The sequence below is a fragment of the Podarcis pityusensis genome, assembly GCF_964106645.2.
Source record: "Podarcis pityusensis genome assembly, chromosome: 2".
Taxonomy (NCBI): domain Eukaryota; kingdom Metazoa; phylum Chordata; class Lepidosauria; order Squamata; family Lacertidae; genus Podarcis; species Podarcis pityusensis.
Genome location: NC_138029.1, coordinates 93,065,032 through 93,078,557, shown reverse-complemented (window position 1 = coordinate 93,078,557; position 13,526 = coordinate 93,065,032). Strand labels below are relative to the sequence as shown.

The window sequence follows — 13,526 nt, the reverse complement described above, 5'->3', positions numbered from 1 at the left end:
CTGTTTGGCTCCGACCTGTATACCTTTAACCAACCGGTCCCTTCTAATCATATTCAGCAGAACCTCCAGGACCGATATAAAAAGCAATGGGGAAATTGGGCAACCTTGTCTTGTCCCTTTTTCTATCCTAAATTCTTCCGTCACCACATTATTTACAATTAGTTTAGCCTTTTGTTCTGAATAAATTGCACTTATACCGTTTTCAAAACCTTGGCCTACCCCCATCCCCTGTAGGTTCTTCTTCATAAAACTCCAAGAGATATTATCAAAAGCTTTCTCCGCGTCCACAAATATCAAAACTGCTTTGGTATTTATGTTCACTTCTAGTTTTTCCAGAATATCAATTATATTCCTCAAATTATCGGACAAGTGTCTTCCCGGGAGAAAGCCCGCTTGGTCTTTATGAATCTCTTCCATCAATACTTTTTTCAATCTCTTGGCCAAAATGTCTGCAAAAATTTTGTAATCCACATTAAGTAACGATATGGGGCGGTAGTTCTTAAGCTGAGTCTTTTCAGTCTCTGTCTTCGGTATAAGTGTAATGTACGCCTCTTTCCAAGACTCTGGTGCCCTTTTCCCTTCCAATATTTCATTGCAGACTTCCTTTAAAGGTTGTAATAGCCACTCTTTCAAAGATCTATAATATCTAGAAGTCAGCCCATCCGGTCCTGGAGATTTGCCTAATTGCATGTTTTGAATGGCACCTTCTACTTCCTGTTCAGATATTTTGTAGTTCAACATTAATTTACTTTCTTGGGATATTTTTTGTAATCCATTTGACTTCAGAAATTGGTCTATATATCCATTTCTTTCTGTGGCCCTTGTGTATATAATTGTTTAAAATACCTCTGGAAACAGTTTCTAATCTCAGTTGGGTTATGTATATTCTTTCCTTCCACTTCTAAATTTGTGATAGTATTTAATTTTTGTCTCTTTTTCATTTGCCAGGCCAGCAATTTCCCACATTTGTTAGCTGATTCAAATGTTTTTTGTCTCATTTGTTTAATTTTCCATTCTATTTCCTGATTCATCATTTCCATATATTGTACTTGATATAACTTTATTTCTCTCAAAATCTCCTGCGACTTTGGTTTTGCTCTCAATTTCTTTTCACTTTCTTTTATTTTCCCCAAAATTTTATATTTCTTCTCATTTTGACTTCTCTTCTTTATTGCATTCTGTTGTATCACAAACCCTCTCATGACAGCTTTACTTGCGTCCCAGATTACTCTTTTTTCTACATTAGTATTCATATTTATTTCAAAATAGTCTCTCAAGGTTTTTTGGGCCTTTTTATACACTTCTTCATCTCTAAATAGGGTGTCATTCATCCTCCATCTGAAGGAGCCAGTTGATGTTAGTTTCAACTCCATCCTTACCGCATTATGGTCGGAGCAGGTTTTTGGGCAGATTTCCACTTTCTTTATCTTTGGTGCCATTCCTCTAGTTACCCATATTTGGTCAATTCTAGTCCATGTCATCTTAGCTTCAGAAAAGAAGGTTCCCTCTCTTCCCAAGGGGTTCTTTGTTCTCCAAGTGTCCACTAAATCAAAATTGTCTATCATCTCAAAAAATGTTTTCGGTAGTCTACCATCCTTGGTAACTACCTGTCTTTGTGCCTTATCCATATTTGTAGATACTACTCCATTCATGTCCCCCATCAAAATCAGATTGTAATCCAAATAATCCAATAAGGTCTCATGCAACTTTTTAAAGAATTCAGATTTCCCCTCATTCGGTGCATAAATTCCTACTATCAAAAATTTCTCTCCTTGAACTTGAATTTCAATTGCCAAAAATCTTCCTTGGTCATCTTTAAAAATTAATTTCGGTGATAGTCTCTCCTTTGCATATATCACAACTCCTCTTTTTTTAACTTTGTCAGATGAGATAAACTCCTGTCCCAATCTCTTATTAATCAGTAGTTTCCTGTGCAACCTTGTTACATGTGTTTCTTGTAGACAAATCAAGTCCAATTGTTCCTTTTTTTAGTAAATGAAAAACACTTTTTCTCTTCCGAGGAGAATTCAAACCATTACAATTCCAACTTATCAGTTGCAGAGCCATGATGGGGTTACTTCGCTTTACCTCCAACTGCGCCAAGTGTCTGTTCTTGTTCTGTCAGTGGTGTCTCTTTCTCTGGACCATGCAATCCAAAAGATAAGTTTGCTATGTCTAGTATTCCTTTTTCCAGTGCTTTTGGCTCTTCTCCGGATTCCACTTCTTTCTGTAGATCTTCTCCGTGATCCTTCAGAAACCTATCTTTGTCATTGACTGATCTTATTTTTATCTTTCTTCCTTTATATTTCAAGGACAGGCCTTGAGGGAATTCCCACCTAAAGATAATTCTGTTTCTTCTCAGCAGGGCAACCAGATCTCCGTAGTTGAGCCTTAAGTCCAAAAGGTGTTTTGGAATGTCCTTGAATATCTCCACACTTGAGTCGTAAATTTCCAAAGTCTTTTGGTAATGCAGATTCAAAATTTTGTCTCTCTCCTCTTTTGTTCAAAGGGTAATCAAGCAGTCTCTCACCTTGTTCCTCCTTCCTCCTCTTCCAAGTCTAAATGCACTCACTATCTTAAATTCTTCCTTCCCCAAATCCTGTTGCCAGAAATCTGCAAATTCCTGCGTAAGAAAATCAGCCAGATTGTCTTTCTCACGTTCTGGTACAGCCCTGATTCTTAAATTTCTTTGTTTCTCTTTCAATTCAATCATAGACAATGTCAAACCGTGGTCCTCCAGTTGCTTATATACCAGTGGTATCTTCTCTTGAGTAGCAGTTGCTATATCTTTTGCTTCTTCAGCTATCTTTTGGGTCGAAGCAGATTCCTGTAGTAATTTTTCAATAGACTCTGTGTTGGTATTCACCTTCTGTCCCAAATTATTGATGCTTGTAGTATTCTGGTCAATTTTAACTGATGCTTCAGCTACTTGTTTATTTGTTTCAGCTACTTGTTTGGCTAAATTTTCCAAAGATTCATTAATTTTTCCAAGTGCCTGTGCCAAAACGTCTTCGGACGACATAACTTTTGGTTTAACCTGTGGAGGTGCAGCCCCTGGTATTCCAGATGGTCCAGATGTTGAAGCCCTTCGCTGCAACGCAGTATCTGTCCGATAGGGTCTGCCAGACCTAGTAGTTTTTTCCTGCACCAACTCTAACTTTCCTCTTCCATCTGCCATAACACTCTCATGAGAATTCAAGGTCGATCCCACGGCTGGAAATTTGTTTTGGAATGGAAAATTCCTCTAGCCCAGTTGTTATTGTAGCAAATGTCAAGCCTCCTCTAGGGGGACACAGTAACAGCCAAAGCTTGCAACTTTTAAAAAAGAAAATAGTCCTTATAAGTCCCCCAATTCACATAAAAACAACAGTTTCAGTTGCACTTAATCAGTTACTTTAAAACCAGGAGAAGTTCAGAAACACTGTATCTCTTTTGCAGAGTTAGCTGTCAAAAGTCCTCTGCTTACCGATAGGCTTTCCACAGAGCGGCATTCCTTATCTCAGGGCAGTCCGTTCCCAGGTTTTAGGCGGTGGATATTAGCTTCCTTTCCCCCCTTTTTTGCAGATAAATACAGTTCAAACCTTTCCCCCCTCCTCTCGTGCAATCCGGAGGGGAGATCGCTTTCCAGATGTTAAGATTTAAGTCTTTTTTCAAACGTCTTTCCGAGTTTCCGCTTACAGTCTCTTTGCTTTGATCTATATACAAGAAAGGAAGGCAGGCTTCCTGTTTATACCTTCCTGCTTCGGTGCCAAATTAACTTGTTTTTTCCCCTTTAGATCCAATTTAATCCTACTCACGGGTAGTTGCTTTCAAAATCAAATTGTCCCAGGAAAAAGTCAGCACTCTCCGATAACGGCTATGCGGCTTCGCTCCGCGGAAGAAGCAGTCGACTCTCAGCACCGCGCCGCTCACCCCGTCTCACTCCGGAGCCCTTAAAAGGGTCCCTTCGCAACTTGGGGGGCGCAAAAGGTGCCCGCCGAGTCCCCACGTTCACAGGCTTCACCCACCTGTGATTTTTAAAGGGCCCCCGCTTCACCGCAGCGGTAAGACCCAATCCCTCGGAGCTGGTCCCACAGAGACTCAGAGGGAATCCACCATGATCGATGGCGCCAACCCGGAAGTCCGGAGGACGGAGTTTCTGCTGGCGGGATGACTTCTTGTCTATCTATTTTTGTTGCTGCCCCCCCAAAAAAGGTTGACAATTCAACTTTGACCTGCCCCCCCCATTCATTGCCAGTTTTTCATTCTGTGAGTAAATCACAGTCTCTTGGGAGTTGGATGTCCCTGCTGTATATGAACATCTGCACTCCTCTCTAAACCACCATGACCAAAAAAGGCTGAGATACAAAGACCATACTTAGATCAGGTACTGGGTTCATTCTTTGAGGAGTTGGGCATCTTTTTGTTTTCAACATATCACCTTTTGTTTTCGTGGACAGTTAGTGAGAATTTTGCTATCTAAAGTCATCCAGTCTACAGTGAAGATTCACAGCCACTTGTTCCCTTAATTTGCTGGTAGATAAATTAGTGACTGTTTCCAGTGTTGTGAGGCGTGTGGGAGTAGATGAAGGGGGCTATAGGTTCTATCTCCTTTTGTGTGATGTATCTGTTCAAATAAGCTAGATATCCTACCCACCATGTAGGGCCTTACATCTTGGTGACTAAGAGGTCAGTGCTCATAGAGTGTGTTTATAGTAGGGGGACTAGCTGTCTGATTTAAAGAGGTAATAGGCCTTAAAATCTATGAATGTAGCAAATCAGGGATAACCTGAACCACAATAGCTTTATTCTAAGTTTAGTGATCATATTCAAAATACTTTGTAGGTAGTGACACTTGTTACATGGTAGCGAATAAATTTGTATCAAGTCTGAAATTAAAGAAGAATGTTTCCTTTCAAAATATGCTTTCAAAACACTTAATAAATAATAACTGGTATTAGTTAGAAAAGGACAGGGTAAATTCTGGAAATAGCATCTTTCTGTTACTATTTCATAATATTTATCTCAATTTATGGAGACAGATTTTTTAAGTGATATATTTTATATATCTGGCAACAGTGTTTTTTAATTATTATAATATTTTAATCCCTTAATAACATTCTCTCTCTTTCTCAGCCCCATTGCTGTTGTTGTCTTGCTGTATAATTGTACTAAAAATAACTTTTGCTAGTCCTGTTGAGTCCTGCAACCCTGCTACACTCATAATTTGTCTACATGTTGTTGTTCTTTAATTTAATATCTTGTTTGAATTAAGGGTGAGGCACTCAGACAGGTTTTGGTCAACCGTTACTATGGCAACGTCAGAAGCACAGGAAGAAGAGAGAGCCTGACCAGCTTTGGCAATGGCCCATTGTCTCCTGGAGGCCCTGGCAAAGCTGGGGGAGGAGGTAGGATGTTCGCTGTGCTAATTATGAATTTTGTGTGACTCTAGCCTGCCATGTTGAACGTTCTGTCTCTGAATAACAAATCAGTTATTTAATAGCTTTGGCAGGTTGTCAGCAGGTATTTTTTTCACATTGTCATTTACAGAAGAGAATTACTGCAGTTCCTTAAAAAGTTGAAAATTAATCCACTAATTGCCTTCTCCATCCTTCCATTTCTAGACTTTTCAATTATTTATATATATATATATATATATATATATATTCAGGACCAATTTCTTGCCAGTTCCCAAAATCTGTATGTAGAAGTCCATTCCCAACATGTGGTCTTTTGTCGTATTTCACACGGTTTTTGTTTGTTTATTTGTTTTTAAAAAACCTTTATTTGCATTTTGAAGGACTTAGTACTGCTTTCGAAACAGAGGTGGCTTGATGGCCTTCTGTTAACAAGATGGTGCCTTTTCCACAAACCTTACATGACTTGCCATTGGGTCCAAGCCCTTGCTATTTAAAGAGGTTTCTGACACATGGATGATAATGATGATCAGTTAAATTTATATCCTGCCCTTCAATCCAAAGGTTCACAAGGCAGCGAACAAAAAAATTCCATTAAAATACAAAAAATCTATATGGATCCACTGTCAGAAAGTTTTCCCCGATGTTCACTTGGAATCTCCTGGTATTGAGAGGCTGTAGCTCAGAGGTAGAGCATGCGCTTTGTAGGCAGAGGGTCCCAAGTTCACTCCTCAGCAACTCCAGATAGGACTGGAGAATTCCTGCCTGAAACCCAGGAGAGCCGCTGCCAAACCGTGTAGACTAGTGATTCTCAACCTGTGGGTCCCCAGATGTTGTTGGACTACAACTCCCATCATTCCTAGCCAGTGGTCAGGGATGATGGGAATTGTAGTCCAACAACATCTGGGGACCCACTGGTTGAGAGTTCACAGTACTGAGCTACATGGACCAATGATGGTCTGATTCAGTATAAAGCAGCTTCCTATGTTCCTACTCCAGACCAAGATTACATGTTAGAAGTAGCCCCTATGTGATTTTATTTTATATAAGACTTCATGTGACTTCTTCACAATTGAAAGCAATTAGAGAAATAAAATGTATTGTTTGTCTCCTTTAATGTCCTTTATATGGCTTTTCCTCTTTTTTTAGATAGGTTTTTGGGCCACAAACAGTTGCCCTGTTTTTTGGAATGTTTTTTTTATGGTGGTTGTATTTTTCTTCTTATTCTCTGTTGATTTTGTATGTCACGGCTGTTTAATTGTATTTATTGTTTGTTGCTGTACTGTTAACTGACTGTTTTAACATCTGTTAGCTGCCGCGGGTTTGTTGAGGAGCGGGAGAGTATGAATGCTCTTTACATAAATCAATCAGTCTTAATGACAGCATCATCTGCTTGTATTATTAAGAGGCAAGCATGTTGTTCACACTTTAATGGTTAATAAAGCTGTGAATAAATGGAATATGTTCACAGTTACACTTCGATTCACTGGTTTTTATAGGTGAGTGACCAGTGTTTTCAGACATTGAAAACATTGGGGTTCATAAGAGCCTTCATTTTGCTCAAACTGTGTGACTTACCTTTCTGTAGGAGGCGGGTCTGGTTCCAGCCCAGCAAACCGAGGTGAAATGAGTTTGTCAGAAGTCCAGTGTCACCTGGATAAGGAAGGTGCATCCAATCTGGTCATAGATCTCATCATGAACGCCACCAGTGACAGAGTTTTTCATGAAAGCATCCTTCTGGCTATTGCCCTTTTGGAAGGTGGAAACACTATTATACAGGTAGGAAAAGTGCTTGTGTACTGTTGATAAGCTTTGTGAGTCGGTGAGCCCAGTGCATTGTAAAGAGGTGGGATCCATCATGCTCAAGTCACTCTGCTGATATTGAAGTATAATAACTTTGCTTTCCACTCTTTGCTCTAGGTTCACTGCTGGAGGATTTGGGGAGGTAGCCATACTGGTGTGGCAGATGAGAATAGAGCCAGATTTAGTACTCAAAGAAAAAATCTAACAGGGTTTTCTCAGCCGCAGCTTCCCATGCAGGTCTGGGGAATCCTGAAAAAGCAGAATGAGGGAGTTAATACTGATTGTGTAAAGCTTACTAAAGATTTCTAGACAAACATAATTTTGATAAACTGTTCTTTTTTTAAAAAAACTGCATTCAGCAGGATTTTTTTTTTTAAAAATTTGCTGAATTTTGAAACTTTATCAAATAGATTGTACTCTGCTAGTTAGGCTATGTTCAGCAATATTGATTTGCATAAGACTGCAGTTTCCTTAGTGGCTGGGTTTTTCACATCTATGCCCCAAACCCTGAGCCATCCGAATATCTTAAGCAGTATCGGCATGCAAATATTGCAGCATCTACTGTCATGTCTGTATATTTCTCCCTGTGTACAAGAGCCAGTGTGGTGTAGTGGTTAAGAGCGGTAGTCTCGTAATCTGGGGAACCGGGTTCGCGTCTCCGCTCCTCTACATACAGCTGCTGGGTGACCTTGGGCCAGTCACACTTCTCTGAAGTCTCTCAGCCCCACTCACCTCACAGAGTGTTTGTTGTGGGGGAGGAAGGGAAAGGAGATTGTTAGCCACTTTGAGACTCCTTAAAGGGGAGTGAAAGGCGGGATATCAAATCCAAACTCCTCCTCTTCTTCTTCTTCTTCTTCTTCTTCTTCTTCTTCTTCTTCTTCTGCAAGACATTTTGGTCCCTGATTTAGAACAGCACCTTTCTCCATCTCTCTCTCCCCCCGCAACCCTGCATCCCAATCAGGGTTCATGATACAAAAAGCTGACCAAGTTATTTCAGCACCTTGGGCAGAAAGTCTCACAAACATTCTCTTTAGTAGTAAAAATGTAGACAAGCTACTGCTCAATCTAACACTGGTGAAAAGAGTGTTGTATGCCGGGTTGCCAGGTCATGTGATCAAATTGACTAGGTTTAGGATCCAGCTTAGGTCCTCCTCCTCTAGTCATGCCCTGACCACACCCTGGAACACCCTTTTTGGGGGGAATCACACCAACCTCAGCTGAACTCTGAGCTATGATGAGCAAGTTCCAGCAGTGTATCTTTGGCTGAGCTGGAGTTAGAGACTTAATGTTGGCTGAGCCCAGAGATCTGTTGCATCTTGAAGCCGCTGATCCCAGCAGATCTTGCTGTAGGATTTCCCACTTAATATAATTCGAAGACTTGTAGCTGAATCTGCAGTATTTTGAGCTGATGTGATCATGATAGCTCCAGCAGTTTTTTTCCATTTTGCACGGTGTTGTACTTCACAGCATGCACAACTTTGAACTTATCCTTACTTTGGAGAGCATTAAAATACTAGCATATTATTCACAAATGTTGTCATAGCCAGCTCCCATCTTAATTACAGGTTTTGTGGTTTTGTTTTTTTAAAATCTCTTGGAAATAGCATAATAGTCTCTTCTTATGTGACAAAAGCAAAAACTCTTTATTGTTTAACAATGCCCTTGTGTGACAATCCATTCCATGTTTGCACTTTGATCCCCAAAGAGGTTCTTTGGGTGCTGGCAGAGCGGGCTGCTTCAAACGCCAACTGTCTCTTATCTACCATTGCTAACATTTGGGTGTATGGAGCTGCATCATTGTGCACAATGTATGTGTGTTCTTTTTCTTTTTAATGCACATTGGTCTATTTTATTAGGTCTTTTTTATCTGAGTGTGTGCCTTCACTTGAAAGTCCATCAGCTAACTTCTTTTTCCCTAGAGAAGTCACACACTCTTCCTCCGAAATGGTATCTCCATTCTAGAGATGCTTCTATATGCAGTACTGTGTCTTAGAAATCACATTCTGAAAGTTTGGTAACGTTGCTGCTGTAGTGATAATATTGTCTTATCTCAGTTCGTTTGAGCACTAGGTGGTTCTCATCTGTAACTAAGGCATATACAGAAGGTAGTGTGTTTACAGTCACACATGAAGGCCCAGATATCCCTGTTTTATCTGCAAAGTCTATATAAAATTTATTCAGACTTTTCAGATGATCCCTAACAAGATTAAAGTCCCTGACAAGCAGGCAGAGGCAGGCTATTGAAAACAAGGTCATGCTACTTTTTTTTTTGGTAAGCACAGGAATCAACAAAGATGTTATATAACTTCTATTTATATCCTACTTGCTCACTAGCTGCAGGCATACAAGAGAAGCTGAGGAGGGAATTTAATGAGCTCTCAAGGCTTGCTCACCTTCCCAGGCTGGCAGAGACAGCTTGAGTTTTTCTGCTGGGTTTTTTTTTTTTAAGTGCGTCAGCAAATGAAGCTGGTGGCTGGTGGGTGGTGTGGGAAGATGGACTGACTAGTTGCTATGGTTTTTCTATAATTCCCCTCTCTTTCACTCCCCCCCCCCATTTTTTTGAGGGTTCCTCACTTCCAGGAGCCTGTAAAACATCCTTGTTTCTCACACCTACATAAAACTCCCTCATTCAGGAAGGAAGTAGGATGTGTGCTGCCTTGTATTGATAGTGCTGCGTGGTTTAAAGGCTCATGTACTTGTGTGGGTATGTGTTTGTGTGGAGCTGTGTTTAAATGTATGAACACAGAGGCTCCGTTGTTGTTTTTTTGTTGTTTTTTTAAAGCAGTATTGAAATGGTAGCCCCCCAACTTGCACATAACCAGAATCATCTGCTGCATTCTATTAAATGTTTAATCCTCATAACAGAAGCAGAACTGTAAAGTGTGCACATTCAGCCTCCAATCAGTTGCTTTAAGGTCTCAGAGTCCTTTTGTCCTTTCCTCCCCCCCCCCCCATCTCTCCTGTTTGGTTAACTGCCTCCTTTAAATTGGAGACAATCAGGATTTTAGGTGTGCCTATTGAGGAACCATCAAATGAAATACCTTTTTCAGGAATCAAATGTCACAGATGGCCTCATCCGACATCCCTTTTATTGCTTGCAAAGGAAGACAAGTAGCAACCCAAGCCTATCCTTAAACAATTTTGTCCCTTTGAAAGTGTCTGCTTAATCAGGTTTCTTGTTAAAATGTCATGCATCCAGTTCTGATGATTGGCCTTTTGGGAAGCATCAGGAATACAACCGAACTGTGCGTTTGATTCATATTAGAACTTCATACTCTGACTACGTGATGTCCCCATGACACTCTCTGGTTATTTTAAAACCAGATTGTAAGCTTATATTAACTCTTAAGGCACAAAGCAGAAATCCCCAATGAGCTTCCTTTTTAGGCTGAGAAGGATGACTGCCACCAGAACTTTTCTTGTTTTTTGGGGGATACTTGAAGACGAGCAAGGGAATTTAACAATTATTAAGTATATATTGGTTTCAGGCCAAGAAAAATGCATCTTTGATGTGCCTTGTTGGCTTTGAAAATAGAATTTAATAATTGACAGTTAACAATGAAGGTTTATTTATCTTAGGGAAAGCATAAAGGGTTGACTCCCATATCTTGATAAACAAGTTTTATGTATGTCCAAAGGGTCTTAGCAGTGATTAATGTGACCAGGTTATGCCCATCCCCTTACAGAAACCCTTTATCCAAGCTAATCCTTTTTCAGATCATCTTACGTTTTGTCTCTGTGCATTTTATTCAAAATTTAATGGGAACCTAAGGTCCCATTTCATTGATTTGTCTTGAATCTAAAAGCATATACAGTGACTGTACAGAAGAGAAGCAGGATTGCTTCCATAGTCCCTGTTGTCCTCTACCTCCCTGTATATGGTTTTGTGCCTGTTGGCACAGAGCCTATGGATGCTTATATGTGAAAAGTATTCCTTAAGTATAACATGTTCCATGTAAGTTATTCAAGGGCAAAATACCATGAAAGACATTTTTTATTTTTATTTTAGGGGGGGAAATGCATATGACCAAGCGTGAGAAACCCTATGCATGAAATATTCCTAATGAATGTTTCTGTAATCACATTACTGTTCTCTTTATGAAGGAATGTGGATAAATCCTACTGCTCTTACAACATGAGCTTGCAACAAGCAAAGCCTATGCAGTAGCAAACCTCTAATTATCAAGTCTAAGCAAAAACCACACCACCTGATCCAAATTTTCCTGTTTCCTCTGTGTGTGTGTTTTTGTTACAGTATAAATAGCTGTAACTGCAGGGCAGACCTGGTTAACAGCTAACTGGGATGATAATGCTCCCCATGTGTATGGCAAATGTGCACACTTCAAGATCTGAGAAAAAACCTGATACGCCACGTATATGCAAGAGTAATCCTTAAGCTACCTTTAACTAGTCCATTGCATCTGAAATGTTGGAGTTTTTTTTTTAATATAAAAAAAGTTTGGCCCCTGAACAGTTGAATATGCTTTACCAGTTCAGCAAACCTGCAGCAGCAGAGAGAGGTCCATGCTGAGTGTCCACCTTTTAAACTACGGTTCTCTAGTGTGCTTTGGAATGAAGACATCAATCAGCAAGGCATATGATCTGCTATTCAATACTTCCCTGAATCTTGAAAGGGCAGATTTGTGGCTTCAGCCAACTAAGATGCAACCCTTGACTTATAACTGGACACCAATGTTTATTATTTAGCAACAGCAGCAGTTTGATGGACCTAGATAAGAGGATTAATTAATGTGAATGAGTTCCATTACACTGTGCTTCTTTGCATTGTAAATAACAGGACAGTGGTGAATGGCCAGATGGGGGAGTTGATGAAATATGAGGAGGAATAGGAAGATATAAAGGTGAAGCGGGAGATGGCTTGCATTAGCAGGTACCGTGGAAATGAAATCTGTTCAAGTCATAAGCTGCAACAAGATGCTATTTAATAATGAGAAGTGCACTTGTGGCAGTTATGCAAAGAAGAATAGGGGTGATAAAGTGAGCAAATAAAGAGAAAAGGATCAAGGAACAACCAGTTATATCCTCTCCCCCCCTATTATTATTATTATTATTATTATTATTATTATTATTATTATTTTATTTTAGATATTCTGAGTTAGACCGAAAAGTGCAGCTAGGATGGTTGAGTCTGGAAAAGGATGAAAAATGAAATATATAGCACACCAGGAAAGACACAAGTCTATAGGAAGGTTTGCTTGGTTAAATGGAGTGGAGCAGCCTTCCTCAAAATGGTGCCCTCCAAACACTTTGGACTGCAATTTCCATCAGTCCTGACGGGCTGGATGGGGATTATGGGAATTGTAGTCCAAAACATCTGGAGGGCATCAGGAGTGGGGAGGGTGGGAGAGAAGCTGTGAAAGGCAAGAATTCAAATATGTTAATTACTATAACTTTTCTGAAATTCTGTGGCAATCAGTCACAATCATGATCTCAAAGAAAGAAAGACATTCAGTTTAGAAATAAAAGTGTGCTTGGGCTGCATGCGCGGTTACTGATGCCCATCGTTTGTGAAGCATGCCTCATGACCTCTGCACGTCATGTGATAGTTCTTGTTTCATGGCAAATGATTTGGTTGTGAAACAAAATACCATCTGATTATCAGCGGTTCCTCCAAAAAGCAGTTTCAATGGCAGCAGGCGTTGCCATATGTCTGGCATTGACTCGTTCTCCCAAGTGTTATCCCCCGTCACCATTGGCATATGGGACTGTACAGTTTTCTTCTGAAAGTTTTCTTCTTTTTTTCTAAAAAGAAAGAAAGAAGGAAGGAAGGGAAAAGGCAAGTAAGTTCCAGGGTGAACTTACCAATCGGAAGTAGAAGGCTTCGTGCAGCACCAGAAACAAGATAAAAGGAAGTAAATGTGAGGCTCCAAACAGTGCCTTTAGGGAAACATGGGGAAGTTGTGATTTCCCACTGTTGAGACATGTCAGGACCTTGTTAATAAGAGGAAAAGGAGGAGAGGCAGTAGCAATGTAGGCATAAGTGAGTGTGAGGTGACAAAGAACAGCAGGTGGGCTGAATATGTGACCTCAGCAAAAAGTCTAGAAAGCACTTTCAACAAGTTGGAATTGGAAAAGGCTGGTGAGTGGCTGCTGCTGCTGCTGCTGGTGGTAGCAGTGAGGCCTTGGGGAAACTCACAGGGGTTTCTTACAAGGGGTTTCCCAGAGTTTTGCTTGTCGACAGTTTTTCTGAGACAACCCTAATGAATAACTGGCAAGATAACAGTGGGATGTTTAGCGACCTTTAAAAAGCAAGCAAGCAAGTAAGCAAAAACAACCACTTTTTTGATGCCATGGTTCAGTACTTCT

General features: G+C 40.2%; 2 protein-coding genes across 5 annotated transcripts in view; one reads left to right on the top strand and one right to left on the bottom strand.

The window, feature by feature from the left end:
- Positions 1–13,526, bottom strand: part of LOC308471645 (uncharacterized protein) — a 132,351-nt gene that overhangs the window by 40,151 nt on the left and 78,674 nt on the right. The window lies entirely within an intron of this gene.
- The window catches only part of ITPR1 (inositol 1,4,5-trisphosphate receptor type 1), a 216,347-nt gene that overhangs the window by 146,095 nt on the left and 56,726 nt on the right, over positions 1–13,526 (top strand). For all 4 annotated transcript variants that reach the window (XM_080995581.1, XM_080995580.1, XM_080995579.1 and 1 more), the window contains 2 exons: positions 5,255–5,387; positions 6,985–7,175. In XM_080995581.1, the coding sequence (XP_080851707.1) occupies positions 5,255–5,387; positions 6,985–7,175 (324 nt within the window). The remainder of the gene's footprint in view (positions 1–5,254; positions 5,388–6,984; positions 7,176–13,526) is intronic.